The 20328-nt window shown below is 40.5% G+C and overlaps 1 protein-coding gene across 7 annotated transcripts in view; it reads right to left on the minus strand.

Annotated features, from left to right (window-relative positions):
• Positions 1-20328, minus strand: part of TNRC6B (trinucleotide repeat containing adaptor 6B) — a 242216-nt gene that overhangs the window by 15975 nt on the left and 205913 nt on the right. For all 7 annotated transcript variants that reach the window (XM_061124487.1, XM_061124488.1, XM_061124481.1 and 4 more), the window contains 5 exons: positions 19612-19760; positions 13667-13792; positions 3251-3382; positions 2845-2940; positions 2527-2719 (listed from right to left, as the gene is read on the minus strand). In XM_061124487.1, coding sequence (XP_060980470.1) covers positions 2527-2719; positions 2845-2940; positions 3251-3382; positions 13667-13792; positions 19612-19760 — 696 coding nt within the window. The remainder of the gene's footprint in view (positions 1-2526; positions 2720-2844; positions 2941-3250; positions 3383-13666; positions 13793-19611; positions 19761-20328) is intronic.

Raw genomic sequence — 20328 nt, forward strand, 5'->3', positions numbered from 1 at the left:
TATTTATATGCATAATATATACATTCATTTTAATACATCTTTTTCGAAAAAACTTTAATCTGTGTAAATGCTTTACCTATATTTTCATCAAAACTTTACAGCTATTGGTTTAGTTTATTCAAAATAGGGAGCCAAATCAGACTTGTTTTCCATCTCAGTTATTCAATTCCAATAAATTGGTAATATGAATTAAGAAAAACTGTAACTGAAATAAACTGCAAAATGCATTGTGTAAGGCAGATTCTAAGTGGTCATATCACAATTAATATGTATCCATTGTTTACTAAGTTATCAGAGGAAAATGTTAGTAAGTCAGTATGTTCTTTTTCCTTAATTTGGATAATAATGCATAACTAAATTTTTAAGTTACTTATGAAACAGGAATGATATTAAAAAAACCATGAAATGTATCCAGTAAATGTACATATGTATAAATACTGAACTCTGATCCTTTAGTCATTAGGAATAGTTAAGTATAATAATCACAAACAATATGATTAATAAGACATGATAAAATTTTTCTATATATTCAATAAACAAGAGAAGTATACATACACTGCTGAAAATGAACAGATTTACAGCCAACACATAATTTTACTTTTTAATAGGACGGTAGAAAATAGTAAAGATGTTATAAAGACTGTCAGTGAAATAAATACATTATGATTCTAGGTTTTTAACAACTAACTGACTGGTGCATACCCCATTCTAAAGGAAATCCACAGGCTTTACCTATTCGCCATGAAAACATCTGTTTCAGAGTCAGTCTCACTAACCTATACTGCTCGGGCTGTTCCTAGGTGCTTTTCTTCCCAACTAAGACAAGCCCTCAGGATGAGCACTGAGAAGGTCTAAAAAGAACTGTGTTCTTGAAACACATGGAAAAGCCACTTGTGGCTTCCAGATGTTCTCTTCGCTTTATACGACTGGATTCCACTTCAAGAACTACACATCCTTTGACAAAGGAGGATGAAGAGAAGCACTGCTGTCCCCACATCACTCATGTACACTGTCTAAATTCAGAACAACTGAACACACACCAGCACACCCAGGCTCTTATGTCAGGCCTCATCCCTAACAGGACACACGATTCAGAAGGTGAGGACTGAAAACCCAGCGGTGAGGGCACCATTGATAATCATCACGGGAGGCTTCCTCTTTGTCTGGAGCTCCAGAGAATCATGCTCTGATAGGATACAGGATGATGGAGCATCTGACTTTCTTTTATGTTAAATGGAATTTAAAAGTCAGTTCTCATGCAAATCATTTTTAAGAAAAAAGTACAGGGGCTACCCTGGTGGTCCAGTGGGTTAAGAATCCACCTTACAACGCAAGGGACACTGGTTTGATCCCTGTTCCAGGAAGATCCCACATGACAGAGCAACTAAGCCTGTGTGTCACAACTATTGAGTCTGCTCTAGAGCCCACGAGCCACAACTACTAATGCCCTAGAGGCCGTGCTCCGCAACGAGAAGCCACTGCAATGAGAGGCCCACGCACTGCGACAGAAAGCAGCCCCACTTGACCCAACTAGAGAAAGCCCACGCAGCAGCAGTGAAGACCCACCATAGTCAAAAAATAAAACAAATAAATAAATATGCATTTTTTTTTCTAAAAGAAAAAGTACAGTTGGTAGAACTTAAGGATCTACACGTTAATTCGCTTAAAACTACCCAGGATCAAGGAGTCCCTGGCCTCCCCAGTGGGCAGTGGACATCTCACCCCAGCAGGCACCTCACAGAGCACAGAGAGCAAGGCCATTTGTTCAAGGTCACCTCTGTCACCTGAGTACAGCTTTCAAGTCTCCCTAAACCCTTGTTTTTGAGATGGCAGAGAACAGTAAAGTCCTTACCAAAAGAAAATCGAAATGTTGCCAATCTGAGAAGAGACCCGCTGTAGCGGGTGGTACTTTTTTAACTTTTGTATTTTATTTTTAAATCACCGTTGCCTCGCTGGTTGGATTCTGCTTACAACATGTTCCCCAGTTCTGAAAGAGCTACGACTCGCCTGCCAACAAATTCCTGATGAATGTCAAAGGTATAACCTTACTTGTGCTAATTCTATTTAAATCAGATGAAATACTAACATCAGAAGAATTTTATTGGTTTGCCTGATAATTTTAATTCCTCATTTTTTTCAAGGTAATTTTATCCATAGAGCTAAATGCCTCTCAACTTGTACGTAATTTACTCGATTATAACGTCAGACGAGTGCAGCGCTCACAGCAGGTACAAATGGGCTTTAAAAAATTCCTGGTGGTAGGAGAGCTGACTGCCACTCACAAGTAATAAAAGACTTCTTTGGACCCAGAGAAGGTGGAAGCTTGTCTCTGCTGTCTGCTAATTGTGTGATGAGCTTCAGGAAACATATCAACAAATCAGGTATCTCACTTGCAAGAGAGGAATAAGAGTATTTACTGACCCAGCACGGCTGCTGTGAAAATAGCGCAATGGAGGTCCAACCCTTAGGCTGAGAACGTGACTGGCAGATATTTTTCAACAGGCAGTTTGCATGCTAACAGCTTACCAGAACCATATCCAGGTATTGGCCCTTTGGTTTGAAGGTCTGGGAGCCCCACATTCAGAGCGTTGGGTACCATGTTGTCCAGATGTGGCTTGGGCCCAACGGGATGAGATGGCGAATGCTTCATGCTGGGCTGCCTCTGCTGCTGCTGCTGCTGCTGCTGCTGCTGCTGGAGGGCGCTCACCATTCGAGCCAGCTGGAAGGGAGGAGGCCCAAGGGAAAACGGACACGTGATGAGGCAATATCCGCTTCCGCCATCAGAGGTTAAGCAGAGATGTATTCCCGCACAGAGCACTAGGGGGCCCTTCCAAGGCCACATACCTGCTGCTCCTGCTGCTGGCGCACAGCTTGAGAAAGCTTCCTCTGGTTTTGTAACAACTGCTGCTGTTGCTGCTGCTGCAGGAGAAGCTGACATGCCTACAAAATAAGGGAGAAAGAGAGGACCCAGGCTTCCTAAGGTGAATTTACTGGGAAAACTGCAAGGGTTTGTGAGCCGAATCAGTGTCCATGAGGGAAGTACCACCAAGATCCTGGCCTACTGGAATCAGTGTCCATGAGGGAAGTACCACCAAGATCCTGGCCTACTGGTCAAACTGAGTGTGCTTAAGAGTTGAGCTGACTTATCAACCCTTAAACACATTCAATAGTTTGCATGAAATGAAGCAAGTGATGATAATAATAAAAATAATAAAACCTTTTGGCTATAGGAGGGAAATCTGCTACTTACCAACTGAAACTGGGGAATCTGTGGAAGCTGGCTCAGCATGGCGATTTGTTGAGGAGATAACTGGGGCCCCACGTTGAAAAGACCTGGATTCAGGCCACTGTTGGGAAACTGCTTAAGCATTGAGGCAGAAACCTAGCCAAGAAAAGAAACTTTCAGAATTTATCAAAATAAAAAAAATTTGTGTGTTGTATGAAAACAATCTCAATAAAGCTAAAGCAAGCACTGTCAACATTTTCCTTGAAAAATGTTTATGAAAAATATTAAACAATTAGGAGAAATACACCAAAGCATTAACAGTGGTTATCTTTTGAGTGGTGAAGGTTATAGGAGTTTTTTCATTCTCTTTTTAGACATTCCAACTTTTCTACAATGATAATTATGAATTTTACAATCAGTAAAATATCTGCAAGAAAAAAACAAATGACAACATAACTTTCGTCTTAGAAGTTATTACTGGAAATGTGCTATAAAAACATTCACTGTGGAGGGAGGTGGAAGGGGGGTTCAGGATGGGGATACACATGTACATCCATGGCTGATTCATGTGAATGTATGGCAAAATCCATCACAATATTGTGAAGTAATTAGCCTCCAATTAAAATAAAAACAAATAAAAAACCCCCCAAAAACATTCACTGAACCCAATGAATCAGTGAATGCCATGGAGAACAAACTTAGTCCCTTAATATCAATAGCATTCTGGTCAAAAATTTAGTCCTACAGGCAGACTGCATGGCCCTGCCATTTTTAAGCAGTATGACTCAGAGCAAGGGACTTACTTAACTTTTCTGAGCCTCACTTTCCTTATCTACAAAATCTGAGTAAGAATAAAATTAACTTCAGTGGCTGTTTGAGGTTTTTATGAGTTAGTCCATGTCAAATGCTTAGAAATGCACTCCATACATGTTCCTATTATTCCACAGTGTGGTTCTTCAGATGTCCACAAACAATGATTACACCTACCCTTCATCTCATCTCCAGGCTAACTGGGGTCAGTTCTCTCACCTGTATATCATTCAATTTCTCAACCCATTCAGTTTCACATTTACAGAGAAGCCATTTTCTGAAGTTGTCTAATACTGGGTAGACATTGCCATCACGAACTCATCTTTTAAAAGCCATGCTCTTAACAGTTCCTAAGATCTCAGCTTCTCTGATCATAGCTGATCATATCCCAATTCACACAGTCTATTAAAATCTATAATTATTAAAATATGTTTTACTCTCCCATGTAATTTTTAAGCAGCTGGGTTTATAAACTTTATTAATTTATGTTCTGAGCCTTAGGACCTTACATTTATCTTTATATGCCTGGCACACAGTAGATGCTTGATAAAACCTACAAGATGAATGAACCTCGCTTATATTTTAACTTACTAATGGTCACTTCACCAAGTTATTTTCTACCTATTATTTCACTTATTGTCAGTTTGTGTTTCCCATCTGGTCACTGATGGGAACACTGGACAGAGCTGAAGATAATCTAGTAGCATGCTACTAAAAACGTCCTTCCAATCTGATCAGTCCAGGAACAGTCAATCATTTCTAATCAACACAACTGTTTTAGCATTTAGCCTATATTTTTTCATCTTATCTAAAACAAAGAAACAGCTTGTCAAGTGACTTGTCAAAATAGAGACACAACAACTTTATCATTCCTATAATCCAACATTTTTTGAGCAAAAATCAGTGAAGAAAATGGGTTATGTTCAAACATGTTAGCAAACTATGATTCTTGATTTCTAGTACATGTGCTCAGAAATCACATTTTTGATCATCTTGTCTAGAATCTTGCCTAGAATCGGCACCAAGTTCATCAGTCTTCAAGCCACTTTCCTTGTTCTTTCAAAAAAAAATTAAAAAAGAAATGGCCCCATTCTTCTTCCTTCCTTGCAGGGGAGGGATAGTTCTTTCCTGTTTCTGATCCGAAGCTCCAAACAGAGGGGCATACACCTTTATCACAGCACTCTGGGGCCTCTTTCCCTTACTTCTTGGCAGCAAGCCCCCAGGGAGGACTGCCCTATTTCAGTTACTAAGGGGTACGTCTGGAATTCAGTATTAGGAAGCTTGCATTCTCTAGTATCAGCTTTCTCGGCAGCGCGTAGGAGACATTCAGGCCCTTGGAGGCCTTCCCCCTTTTGCCTTAAAAATTCAGAATTTGGGCAGAAAAGAGGGAGGTGTCATTATTTAAACCCTCCTCCTTGAAGACCCCCAGCATTCTTCAAAGATCACAGACAGGGTTCTGCGATTCTTTTCACAAATTCTTCCTCTGTTGAAGGATTTAATTCATCTTAACCCTTATTCTTAACAGAAAAGACAAAAGCAGTAAAAATATTTATTCCCACTTAGTCAGCCTTATACAAAGAGTCCAAAGCAATGATTCCTTTCCCAGTCACCACATTGCACCAAACCAAGCTCTGAGACACTTTCGACCTGCCTACGTTTTTGCAAGCCTAGGCTTATTTTGTGTTTTAACCCCCCAGCGTGACACTCGCACACATTCACCCTTGCTTGCATACCCTTACTTTCTGTCTTTTAAAAATGCCCCTATAAAAACTGAGTCATCAGAAGACACATGGGGTGTTCCCATCTTATCTTTCTTTAACATTAGTCAGATCCAAATTCTTCTGCTTCCTAATACTTTTGAGTCACTAGTCTCTGCTACATTCTCAAGAATACCTGTGTATCTTTTCTTTGACGCTTTCCAGTCTAAAAACATCCAAGTTCAAATTTGCTATACTTGGCTCACCAACTTGTTTTCCTTCCAAGACCTCAGCACTTTCACTTAAACTGTCAATTCTCTCATTTTGGAAAGTATTTTGATTTAAAGTAATGGTTCTCTCAGATGCTTCCTTTCCATTCTCTATGAGATGCTGAGTGTTGCCAAAACCTTGATACTGCTATATATAATAAAAGATAAACAACAAGGACCTGCTATACAGCATGGGGAACTACCTTCAATACTTTGTAATAATCTATAATGGAAAAAAATCTGAGAAAAGGACAGACATGTAGGTATAGAAAACGGAACCACTTTGCTATATACCTGAAACTAACACAACACTGTAAATCAACAATATTTCAATTAAAAAAAGATTGAAAAAAAAAAACAAACCAACCCATTATTTGATTTTCTATTTTAACAGTTACACCCCTGGCAGACAGGAGCTCAAAGCAAGCATACCATGACTGTGCACTCTGCCTCGGCACCAGCTTAATGGCCAGCATGAGGGATCCTCAACAACTCCCCTCAAATAATAATTCTTCATCTCTCCTTTGAGTTCACCCAAATGGGCACTAGTGTGACTTAACTTACTGTCTTCTGATACACTGGTTCTAAGCTCACTGTATTAATAGGGTTTTTCCTTCTCTCAGGGGGAGGGCGAGGTCAGGGGCAGATAAGGAGACTATGAGTGGAGATACGGCCTACACCATTATTTGACTCGATGGACATGAGTGTGAGTAAACTCCACGAGTTGGTGATGGACAGGGAGGCTGGGCGTGCTGCGATTCATGGGGTCGCAAAGAGTCAGACACGACTGAGCGACTGAACTGAACTGCACTGAAACCAGAGTCTTAGACCACTATACCTCTGTGACTCATGAAATCGTATTTACTACCTTCAGTGTGAATCTTAAATTCATTTGGTTTAGCAAACATACTAGGTTGAATCATGTTCCCCCAAAATTCCCATGCAATTGTGATCTGAGAATGTGACCTTATTCAGAAGTAGAATCTTCATAGACAAAATCAAGTTTCAGATGACAACATACTGGATTGCAAGAGGCCCTAACCCAATGATTGGTGTCCTTAGAATAAGAGGAAAATACACAGAGATGGAGAAGAGAAAGTCTAGAGAACACAGAAAAGAACGCCATGTGAATATGGAGGCAGAGATGGGAGCGATGTATTTACAAGTCAAAAACACCAAGCCCTGCCAGCAGCCACGGGCATGGAATAGACTTTCCTCTGCAGCCGCCGGTAGGAACCAACCAACCCTCATGACACGTTGACTTCAGATGCCTAGACTCCTGAACTTGGGAGAGAATAAATGTGTATTGTTTTAAGTTATCCAGTTTGTGGTCATTTGTTGCAGCAGTTTCTAGGAAAGAAACGAATACAGTAATTTTGTTGGTAGGCCTGTGCCATCTGCTAAGTTAACCACTAGTCTCATGTAGCTATTTGAGCACTTGAAAAACATGGCTTACCTAAGTTGAGATGTGTTTTAGACTTTATAGTTTTAAATTTTTAAAAAAATTTGGCTATGCAGCATGACTTGTGGGATCCTAGTTCCCTGACCAGGGATCAAACTCAGGCCCTGGCAGTGAAAGTGCACAGTCCTAACCACTGGGCTGCCAGGGAATCCCCAAGATGTGTTTTAAGTGTAAGATACATAACAGATTTCAAAGATGCGACTTTGAAAGCCTAAAGGCTTTTAAAAAAGAAAGTAAAAATTTTAATATAAAGTGTTGATTATAGGTTGAAATGATAATAATTTAGGTATACTGGACTAAAGAATATATATTGTTAAATTAATGTTACCAGTTTCTTCTTATGGTCCATGGAATTCTCCAGGCCAGCATACTGGAGGGGGTAGCCTTTCCCTTCTCCAGGGGATCGTCCCAACCCAGGGATCGAACCCAGGTCTCCCACATTGCAAGCAGATTCTTCACCAGCTGAGCTACAGGAGAAGCCCAAGGATACTGGAGTGGGTAGACTACGCCTTTCCCAGTGGATCTTTCTGACCTATGAATCGAACCTGGGGTCTCCTGCATTGCAGGTTCTTTATCAACTGAGCTATGAGGGAAGCCCTCAGGCTAAAGAACGTATATTGTTAAATTAATGTTACCAGTTTCTTATCTTTTAAATGCAGCTACTAAAAACTTTAAATTCCATTATGTGGCTCGTGTTACATTCCCACTGGATGTGCTGCTTCAGGCTGTCTGCACTGATGACCATTGTTTCTAACTTCCTTTCCAAAGCTTTCGTCTATGATTCATGGGGAAATCTCCTTTGCTTATTTTGTTTCCCAATCTACTGGCTTCCAAAATAAAGAGCCATTGTCTGAACTGTCATTTCTCCTCCCTTCTTTCAGTTTTAAAAGCTCTACTGGATAAATTGGCTGGTCTCTTGATCACCATTTCTCTTCAGTCTTGAGAATAGCTGACATCCCTAACCAGGAGCCTATGACCCCCCAGCCGTCTTCTACTCACAATTAGCTAAAGAAACCACCACTCAAAGTAAAACATGCCCATGACCCAGAAATACCCCAGAGAAACTCATCTGAGGAGACAAACAAGAGGAATATTTGCAGCAGCACTGCTCAAAACAGCAAAAATCTGGAAACCACTCAATAGGTAAATGAATGATGGTATATTCATATAGTAGAATGCAATATGAATCACGATTGCCCAAATCAAAATCTTAGAAGCAATGTGAAGTTAAAAAATCAGAGGTTACATACTGTATAACTTTATTACATAAAGTTCAAAAAAGGGAACATGAAACAATATAAAGACAGACACAGAAAGACTGTAAAGAAAAGTAAAGAAATGCTAACACAAAGTATTTTTGCACTTTGCTTTAAATGCCAGCATCTCATATGTTCTATATGTTGACAGCCATAAAGACTATCAAGGGACTTCCCCGGTGGCCCAGTGGTTAAGAATCTGCCTGCCAATGCGGGGGACACAGGTTCTATCCCTGGTCCAGGAAGGCACTACATGCTGCAGGGCAACTACTGAGCCCTTGTGTCCCAACTACTGAAACCCTACACCCTAGATAGAGTTCGTGCTCCACAAAAAGAGGAGCCACTGCAGTGAGAAGCCTCCTGCTCACCACAACTAGAGAAAGCCCAAGTGCAACAACAAAGCAACACAGCAATAAATAAATAAAAATTTATGAATTTAAATTTATTAATGCATCATTTTAATAAATTAAAAATAAAAACTTATAAATATAAATGGAAATAAAACAATAAAAATTTAAAAAGTAAAAGATACATCATTCCTGATTTTTTTCTTTTCATTTGTAATTTTTAAGAAAAGACAATTAAGGTTGCCCTTTGAGGACTTCTTGTCTAGCCTTGTTCATCTTCTCCCTTCTTCAGATTCACAGTACTATCCTCCTCCAGTGAATATAAAAGGACTAGAAAGATGCTTCACTGGGCTCCTGGGCAAGTGGCTAATCATACCTGGGTTGCAGAGTAATTAAAGTGCAGCTCTGAACATTTCCATAGCAGGGAATTAATTATTCTGGCTTAAAAGCCCTTCAATCTCCAGCTGCGTTGGAGAAAGTGAAGCTCAAGTTGGAGTCAATATGGCATTAAACAAAGAATTACAGGTGCAAAAAGACAGCCATTTAAAACCAAGACAAAAACCTAGAACAGGTTACTTTCGGAACATTTGAGAAAGGGGAAGAATAAGACAAGGGAGAAAAATCCATGGTCTGGATCACTTGTAAAAAATCTCAAAGATGAGTTTTGATGTCTTCTTCCCACATCTACATTAATTATTGATTGTCCCTAGAAATCGGTTAGAATGGATGTGAAATTTGATAATATTCATCAATTTTAAATGGTCATGTGCTTTGACTCAAAATTTAATTCTGGGCAACTAAATTTAGAAATAATGTGGGCAAAGATAATGTATAAGGATTTTTCCATAGTATTAACTTACAACAGTGAAAAAATTAGAAATAACACTCAATAATGGGTAAAGGCAAACCGGAGCAAGCTTACCTGAAAGAACATTTGCCTTCTTCACTAAGAATGATCGACCCAAAGACTGTCTTAGTGATGAGAAATTATTATGACCCAACGTTAACGAAAATAACAGGCTATCGTGACCATGAATGCAACTATGTGAAAAGCGTGCTTGAATATGAACAAAGACTGATCTGGAGATTGTGTAAATATAACTCTTGTCATTGCTTCCAGTGGGGTGGGAGGGTAGTTTTGGGAAGAATTTTTTCTGCACAATCCAAACTTTCAGTGTGGTTATTATATTCTCTTTACTTGAATTTTTTTTTTTAACCTACCCAACTGTTTCATCTTTTAAAATATGTAAATGCCAGGAAAAAACCTGAAGATTCCATTGTCTAATATTTTGCCCTCCTTATGCATTAAATAAAAGCTAACCATGTTTTTTGCTAAATAAACACATTTCAAAAGTGTAGGAGAACACAAGTACTTTTCTTTTCCAAATAGAGCAGACAACTTCGGTCAAGAGATTTGCAGCCCCCAAGTCTCTTAGACTAAGTTAACTGTGCTTGTCTAACAATTCCACTTTCTAGTTCATTCTGAAATGCATCTTCCCGTGACTTGACATATGCTTACTGAACTCAAAATACACACTCTACAGGATCTTCAGGATGCAGCAGCGAACAGAGCAGACACAGGTCCTGCAACTCTGAAGCTTACTTCACTCCTGGGGTGGGGGTGGGAGGTAGGGGGTTAACAGTGGTCCTGTAATGTACACAGCCTGGGACAGCCTCCCTGATAAGGTGGGGCTGAGGCAGAGCTCTGAAGAAAATAGAGAAGGAGCCATGTGGCAATCTGGGGGAATAGCACTCTAGAAGTATGTACTGCACTGGGGGCCGGCCAGGTGGCTGGAGAGGCCTGAGCCAACAGGAGAGCAGGTGTGGGGGCAGAGGGGTAACCAGGCGCCTCAAAGACCACAGTAAAGAGTTGGCTTTGTAATCTCTGTGAGAGAGGGTGCCAGGAGAGCAGTTACCTTAACTTTCTGTGCTGACAGAAATGTTCTACAGCTGCATCGTCCGTACAGTAGTCGTTAACCTGGTGTGGCTATTTAAATTTATATCTATTAAAACTAAAAATTAAGTTCCTCCATCCCACCAGTTGCATTTCAAGCGCTCACATGGCTAATGGCTACCCTGGACAGTGCAGGTTTAGAGCATGAGTCTGAACTCTGGGTGGAAAACAGACCTGAGGCAGCAAGTGGGGGATGAAGCAGGGTGGGACCAGTCAGGAGACCACGGCCATGGGAGGGAATGGTTGGATGCTGGATGACGTTGTGAAGGGAGGATTTGTTGCTGGACTGGTTGCAGGCTGTGAGGTCTTTGGCCAGAGCACCAGAAGGATGAGAGTGCCATGTCCTTGGAAGAAGAGGATGTCTTGAGGGGAGAGAGGGATGAAGCTGAAGTTCTGTTTCAGGCATGTTCACCTCAGATGCCTGTAAGGCATCCTAGTCAAGATGCCAGAAGTCTGTGGAGTTGCGAAGAGAGAACTAGGCTGAAGTCACAATTTTGGAACTGTCAGTATTCTAAAATCATTCCACTGGGTGAGATCACCTAGCAGTAGCTGTAGGTGGTGAGAAGAGGTTCAAATATTGAGATTGGGGTACTCTGATGTTTAAACATGGGGGAAGTGAGGAAGAACTTGTAAAGTAGACAAGAGAAGAAAAGGCAGATGGAGAACCAATACAGAGGGTGTCTGAAAGCCAAATGAACAGTCTCAAAAAGGAGGAAGTGATCAACTGGATGAAATGCTGATACATGAGTAAAAAGCAACTGGGGAACAGACCACTGGAATCCACAACACAAAGATCACCGGTGACCTTCACAAGAAGGTTTTGATCTCCACAGCCACAGCTGTACCTGGATTCCTGCACTAGCTTCGTGACTGAGCTCTTTTGCTCTAGTGATTCTGTCATTCACACATGTCTTCTGTATCACTGTGCTATCTTGCCTAATACTTTACCGTCTTTGGCAGGAGCAGCCAAACTCTAGTGAGAAGGTAAAAATCACCTGGGGGTAATGAGGTCCCAAGGCACAGTGTCTCAGGAGATGGAGGAAGACCCAGAAACTGTATTTTTAAACAGCAGCCAAGATAATGATTACCAACCATGGTGACCAAAGGACAAAGTCCAAACTCCTTAGCAAGGCAAACAAAACTGTTCCAATTGTAGTCCCAAACTTCCTGACGAGCTCCTTCCTGTTCCCCTCTAGGCAGCACACCTCTGCTTACGCAAGCTCAAACTGATAACCGTGCTTCCCCACAACGGCCATGTTCTTCCAGATGTTACTGCCCCTACATAAACTACTCCTGTCTCCTGGGAGGCACCTTTTCTCCGGCCATGCCCAGAGAACTGACTCATTCTTCAAGACCCAGCTTCAATGCCACTACCAATGTGAGGCCCCACCCAGCTCCCCGACCCTGTTAAGCATTTCCATACAATATTAGCACACCATCTGCCAACTATTCTGCCACCATCACCACCAACTCCAGGAGGCTGCCATGGTAGAGACGGCCTCCTCTTCATCTCGGCACTGCCAACAGGCAACTGACATTGGCTCACCACGGACGACTGCTGGCCTGACACCCAGGCATGCTGGCAAGTGCTCTAAGAGTCAAGATGCTGCTGCTGTAAAGTGCTGGGAAAGTCAGGAACAGCTCTGTCTACCGGGGACTTGAAGGATGGATGATCTCAGAGACAGAGGGAAGGGGAAGGAGAGAGACCTAAGTGGACTGCCAGACAGGACTGAAGACGGAACAGGGGGCACAATCAACACTCCTTCTCTACTAAGATGGACAGAGACTCAATGTTTTGTAACATATGAAATCTACAAATTATGGTTCCAAATAAATATTTTTTTTCAAATAAATATGTTAAACTTCTTTCTCAAAAGATGTATCAAAAAAAAAAACCCCAAACAGAACCTTATCCTTCACAATGTGTTAGCTGGATCTAGTAAGTACCTTAACCCCTTTTATACGATGGGACAGACCCAAAGCTCTAAATCTTGATTCACACACTGAATCCTTACTCCAGCTTCTTAGCTTTTATTTTTCCCACAAAGGGATATGAGGGGCAGTATGCGGTAGATGGCACAATTCTCTCACCTATAAACCCCCGAACAACTCATTGACCATCTCCTGCTAATGGAGAGCCCTAAAGGGTTCCCATGGTACCCAAAGGACTCTGTCCTATGCGAAGTTGCTCTGTGAATGAGTTTCTGCCAGCTCACCAGTTCTAAACCCAGTCGGTATTTTAGTATGTATCTCCTCAAAAATTTTAAGAATAACCCAGAACCTGGCGCTTCCCTGAATCCTTGAGGGCAACCAACTTTTGAGTATTGATGCATCAGAATTTATAGAGTAGCTTTAATCATACACAATTAAAAAAAATCAATATAGTATTGGAAAAACATACAGGTGATCTAAAAGGAATTATAATCATAATGTTTTTCATGCAAAAAATCTACTTTGTATGCAAGATAAAACAACGACAAAAAACAAGATTTGCCATCCTGTTCTAAAAAATCTTGATCTTGGCATCTGGATTTTTCACTTTAGACGGGTACCTGTTATTCCTTTATGCCCACAAAACCAGAGAGCTGACAACTGGTAACCACCTGGACTTGACTTCTGAATTGTGGATCCATGAAGGTACGCACCTGGGGGGAAATGAACTGGGGAGGCACTTGCGCCCGGAGATTAGGAGAAGAATTCAGGGGCTGCACGGGGGTGTGCACGCCTCTCGATTGTGCTGTGCTACTTCCAAACAAACCGTGATTGCCACCCTGTGAACAGAACAGTGACAGTGAGGCTTTTTGTTAACACGAGGAGGAAATGCACATAAGAACAGTTCAGGTTTCCTATCCCTCAGAAGCAGCATCCTGTGTTCCATGGAATCACAGAACATTGTAACTGAAAAAAGTTCCTGACCTCAGAATAAGTATTCAAATTCAATCATGGGTATATCATCACCACCCTGTAGTCTGATACAAACCAAAAGGGTCAAAACTTTGTCAAATGTTAGAAAAAGCACTAATTTGTTGTTATTGAAAGGTAAAGGCAGTGTAACATTTATATAACTACTTTTTTAAGATTGGGTTTACAGAATTTATTCTCAAACTATAGAATCTGAGACCCAATTTGAAAGGCACTTGAGTAAAAAATGCAGGACTGTGAATCATATTAGCTGTAAAACAATACCATGATATAACTTCTCTAAATTGGCTGGTTTGATTACAAAATCAGTGTCACTCAACTGTGAGCCTGGCTCCCTGAGGACCCTACTCCCAATCTGAACACCCTTCCCTGTCTTAGGTCTCCTTGGTCCCTTCTTTGCTAAAGGAGGAAATGTAAATCAATCCTAGAGTGAGATAAAAGAGGAAGAAAGGGAAAAAGTGAAAAATCATTCCAGGGACACACAAAGTATTACTCACCTGTGACTTCTCATTCAAATGTATGACTATCAGTCTAGTCAAAAATTACAGCCATTCATTAGATGGACTATTATGTGGCTATTGAGATAATGGGACAGAAGTATATTTCGTTTCCTGATCTCTGAAAGCTAACAGTTAAAGAAAAACAAGAAGGGCTGTATAATAAAATGTTTTAACTCTGTCAAAAACGAAAAAACAAGCTTAGGTCCCTGATTTCTGGAGGATCAACTTGCTGAGGTACTTCTAAGGCTGTTCCAATCAGAGAGCTATAGAAAGTGGGGCTACATACGATAGCCCTTGAAACCATATTCAATAAGACTTGATGCTGTGTTGCCCCTGCCTGATGTAGTTTTCTACACCATCTTCACTCGGCCTCTGCAAGTGCCAGCTCAGAGGTCATCCTCATTAAGAATATCTTCCCCCAGACCTTTTTCCTCATTTTACATTCAAGTTCATTGAGCCCACCTCTGTTTTCAAAACACTTGAAAACTCTTTGATAGGCTCCACCATCAAATCATATTATAGTTATCATCCACCCTGTCTTTCCACCACCAGCTTCAAATTTCCCTCTTTGTATTCCCAGAAACTCAATCAAGCCCTGGTCTGTAGGATGAGTGCATCATTTGCAAACATCCACGACCCACCAATTTCACACACTTGAAAACGAACATCCCACCAAACACCATCGGTGAAGACGGCTGCACCACTGCTTATACCAAGTCTGTGGGCTCTGAGCTGAGGTCACCACCACCATTCTTATCCCTGTAATTGTGGGGATTTAGGTAGTTTTACAGAAGAATTTTATAATGGCATCATTAAGTTCTAGAGCACTAAAGATATTTTGATGGCTTAATGATTCAAAACAGGTTAAGGGATTGCTTCAGGGATATTAATGAACTTAAAAGCATTGAAAATAAAAATGACAGTGAACATAAAAGTAGAAATGGCAATTAAAATCTATGTATATCTCATAAAAGAAACTCGAAGGTTCATCATGAATTTTCAATCTCCCAAAGGACTGTTTAAACATGAAAAGACCTTTAGCTCTAGAAACTTCAATATCTGCACCTCTCCTGTCTTACTAATCAAATTTGTCACTCTGAGGTGAAATGGTTCAGCTCTAACTTTTCTGAGACCCTAGTAGTCAGGCAATGGCAACCCACTCCAGTACTCTTGCCTGGAAAATCCCATGGATGGAGGAGCCTGGTAGGCTGCAGTCCATGGGGTTGTGAAGAGTCGGACATGACTGAGCGACTTCACTTTCACGCATTGGAGAAGGAAATGGCAACCCACTCCAGTGTTCTTGCTGGAGAATCCCAGGGACGGCGGAGCCTGGTGGGCTGCCGTCTATGGGGTTGCACAGAGTCGGACATGACTGAAGAAACTTAGCAGCAGCAGTACTCAGGAGCTTAGCTCCTATAATACTAACCATTCCCAGGAAAACAGAAAACACTTATTTTGCTAAGACTATTCTGCTAAGATGATTCTTACACTTTACTATCAAATAATTACCTAGTTAATAGATGTCAATTATTCATGGAGGGGAGGGTCCTTGGATGGTGGGGTTTCTGACAGCTAAACCCCAGACCCATGTTTTGTAAGGCTCCCAATCTGCTTTGGAGGGGTCATTTTAAATCTCAACCTCTTTCTGGTAAGAGATATTAGCTTTTTTAGTTTTTGTAAAATCAATTCCTACTTTCCTATTCCAAGTACAAAGAGCCCATTCTACTCCCACCAAAGGTTTTAGGTTTTCATGGTCAAGTGTCTCATAAGACACACCAAGCACTCTGATGGATAATAACGAAGGTTAAGTCAATGTAAGTTTATACAAAAAAATACCTTCTCTCTCTTTTTAAAAATAAAACCCTTTTAGATCATTTTTATTCATTATTAACTGTTAAATCTTCCTTTTTTGAGGCAGGGGTGCCACACGGCTTGTGTGATCTCAGTTCCCTAGCCAGGGGTTGAACCCGGGCGATCATGAAAGCCCGGAATTCTAACCACTAGGCCACCAAGAAACTCCCACCTTCTCTCTCTCTTTTTTTAATCAATTTATTTCCAGTACCTCTCGAAAAGAAACAATGTCTGGCAACATGAGGCCCATGTTTCCACACAAAGTGAAGCACTGGACCATTTTTCAATATGGAACCTTCGCGTCATAAGTTGGTCATCTCCTTGGCTCAGAAGTAGCTATTTTGCACAGTAATGTATTGAATGGTAATCATACAAATTCACTCTTTTTAAAAACTATATTTCGAGATTGGGGAAACTGGCATCAAAAGCTTTATATAATATATATATATATTTCTAAAAGTTCACTGCTGTGTGTGAGACTTTTATGATGACCTGAACCTAATAATTATTGGTGATATTTGCCCCAACTACAGTGTTTAACTTAGAAAGGTATATAAATTAAAAACAAGGTTATTAAGCTGATCAAAATCTTCTGTGATTTAAACCAAACTCTTAAATTTCAAATTATGCAGTATATTAACTCTTCACGAAAACAGAGTGAAAAAACCATAACCTTATTTGGATAGAACATGTATATATCAACGTGGTTTACAATGGACTTTGTGGCAATCCATAGATAAAAAACTGAAGATGAACGACCTTTTTTAAGAGTCCAGTGCACAGCGAGTTTGGTCACTTAAAGTTTATGTACTAAAAGTATCTGATAATCAGGTGGTCCTGGGAGCATATTTATAATCACCATTGACCAAGAGTGTGAAGACTATGTTATATTTTCTATACCTCAACCCAAAGAGCCCTCCTCTCCACCAAAACTGATGTAACTGTTCCTTTCTATTTAGATAAGCAATACAGAGCCACGTCCTCTGCGGAAATGTTAAGAAAAAGAGTGAAATATAAAGGAAGAAAACAAAAATTTACCTGTAACTCCCAACCCAGAGTTAACCAATTTGAACACATGGACATAATATGATCCATTTTTCAAAATGTGCTAAGCCAAGAATCAACGTATGAAAGATCTACATGCAGTTTGAGGACTATGGAGTAAGACGTGTTTTATACCAGCTTTTCATCTATATGTGAAAGTCATCATGGGAAAACAGAATGGTTACAACTGATAATTAAATGTCTTTCCATGATATCCAGAGGTGAAGGCCAGAAGGGCAAGTAAGTAGTCATGGAAATAAGGCTAGGAAAATACTGCTGGAGCCACTGTCGCAACAGAATTGTCTCTAGATTTCTGGCTTTCTTCACAAAAACTACAACAGAGTTACTGCAAGGTGACAGACAGAGGCCGGCTGCATCCGCTCAAGCCTGCAAAAGCAAGGTGGCTCTCCTGCACAGCCCTTCCTTGGAGGACTGGCAGATCCAACCCGAGGAAAGGTGCTGCTGCAGCCTGAAGCCAACACTGGGCAGGATGTGGTCTTCTCAAAGCTTCATTATGTGAGACATAAATTACCTCTGCCTAAGCAATTTTACACCTGAAGACACTGGATTTCTAAGCTGCCATAACCCGCAAATATTTAATCTTATTAGTTTTGGTGCTATTTTTTAACTAGCAATTATATTAGATTGAAATGACATCAAAGGTAGTATTTGCCATTCAATCTAATGTTCAAAGTGGCAAATATGTTGCTAAATTAGATAGAAGGTATCTGTACAGCCTCTCTAACATGTTCCTAAGCCAGCAACTCACTGACTTATGAAGCGTGAACTTATGACCAAAAATGGGAAGACAAAAGAAACAGATTTAAAATAAAATCCGTGTTGAGAAACATGAAGAGAGATGAGTTCTATGGGCTGAAAGAGCTAAATAAGAAACCTAGACTTAATATCATTCTGTGCATTCAGTAATCAACAAATTTCCCAAGACAGACAAATGATGCAATAAACTGCAGACCAGGGCCAAGGCGAGGCCACAGCCAAGCAGTTATAAATTTGAGAGGCCTCCTTACTTGTCTAGCAGCGAAGTTTTGGGGGTTGAGCCCTGTGCCGATTGCTCCAAGGCTGACGTTGGGTAGTGTGGAACCAGAGGGAGACAGCTTGTAGCTGGGAGAAGGGGAGAAAGGAGAGCAGGGAGCCTCATCCCCAAGGCACCCATCTTGATTGGAGAAAGGCAAAGTCAGCTGAAAAGTAGTAGCAGTTAGCCAATCGCAATGAGTGTTGGTTAGTGAAGCAACAGAATGCAAGAAGGGAAAAGAGAGACACCAGGAACAAACAAAGTTAGAGTGTATTAGCAGTTAACGAGGACAGAATTTGGATCTGATCATCACCATCATACTTTGCCCAACAGACACCATCTGTTATCCTCTCTGGTATAGATTTGTATCCTCTAAGTTAGTAACACATTCTGTCCATTGCACTATGATAAAAATTGCCAGACATTTCAGTTTCAGGGATCTAATATTGATGACTCTAACTATGTGGCTGCTGAAACAGAAGCCAAAGTCATCTTCTTGTGAATATGCTTGCTGTCTGGACCAGCATCAGTGGTGTCAAAAACGTGCCAAATCTACAAATTTTGGTTTTAACTGCCTTCTGAAGACCAGCAATATTGCAAGTTGGTATTCTGAAACAAGTAACGACCTCCTCCATTAGAAATGTTAAAAATCCCAACAGATAGGTATAAATGACTTGTTTAAAGCAGGTAGTTGAGAATTTGAATAAGACACCATCGTAACTAAAAACAGATCATTAAGGAAATGGAAAAAGAAGACAACAGAGTTTTTTTAGAAATAGCAAAGGAGAAAGTTTTCGGTCATCTTGACAAAGCTAAAAGGCAAGGCCTTAGGAGACACAGGGTATTTGCACAAGATTCAAAAATTTAATTTGTAATTGCACAGTAGCGGAAAAAAGAATTCAGGATAACTCTGTCTCTAGAATTTCTCCTACATGTTTTCAGTGTGCATTTTCCTTATAGTCAGACCACACCCCCCTCCAAACTTCATAAATTCCCCAAAACTTAGACCTTGTTCACAATACTCACATTCTAAAGACAGATGGTTCTAGCTGCTGCCTAATCACCTGTCAGTATCAACTATTTTCATGTCACCGTTCAAATGCAGGTGATGCTTGTTTTTTTTTTTTTTTTCACTCAGTTCAGTAATTCTATGCTTCCTTCTGGAATTAACTATCAAAAGACAAATGGGAACTAAAGTGGTTCTCATGAATTATTATCTTAAACCAAGGATTCAACTCACCTTCTCAAAATAAGGCCCACTATCTGTGGTTCCCATGTCTTTGGAATTAGGTGGACGGAACCCAGATCGATCCTTCCTCATGATATCATTAAAATCCCCGAGATTCATTGCTCGCTTATCCACATCGAATTTTTTATCTGGAAGGCTCCCTGAAAAGTAACACAGAAAAGAATGAAAATGTTAACCATCACTGTCTCCCTCATGACCAAGAGTAACCTGTCCCACTACCCTCTGTGGGGTACAGGTATAGACAAGAGTTCTCACTCTTCAGGCTGCTGATTGATGGTCCTCCCTGAAATATACATGCTTTAAAAACAAAACAAAACAATCTCTCTAAAACCCCCAACGTATATCAGCTGAAACTCGTTTTCTATGGAAGACTGAAAGAGTCTTAGGGCTAACCTAGTCAAAATCTAACTAAAAAGATATTTAAACTAGTTACTGACATGCTTGATGAATATACCTTGCTTTTATATTCAAACCTCCTCAGTGAGAGGATGTGCGTCTTGTTGCTTTTTTAGCATCTGTTAGATAAATAGTTTCAGTTGTGAAATGTTAGGACTACAAACAGCAAACAGGCATGGTTGTTACCCTTAAATTTAGAACTTGAGTTGAACATGGGAGATGGTTACTGGTACAATGTCATCTTCCAGATGCAATGACTATTCCACTTTCTTCCACATGTCTATGAATTTGCTGTTGTACAGTGACACGAAA

The sequence above is a fragment of the Dama dama genome, chromosome 22 (assembly GCF_033118175.1).
Source record: "Dama dama isolate Ldn47 chromosome 22, ASM3311817v1, whole genome shotgun sequence".
Lineage (NCBI taxonomy): Eukaryota > Metazoa > Chordata > Mammalia > Artiodactyla > Cervidae > Dama > Dama dama.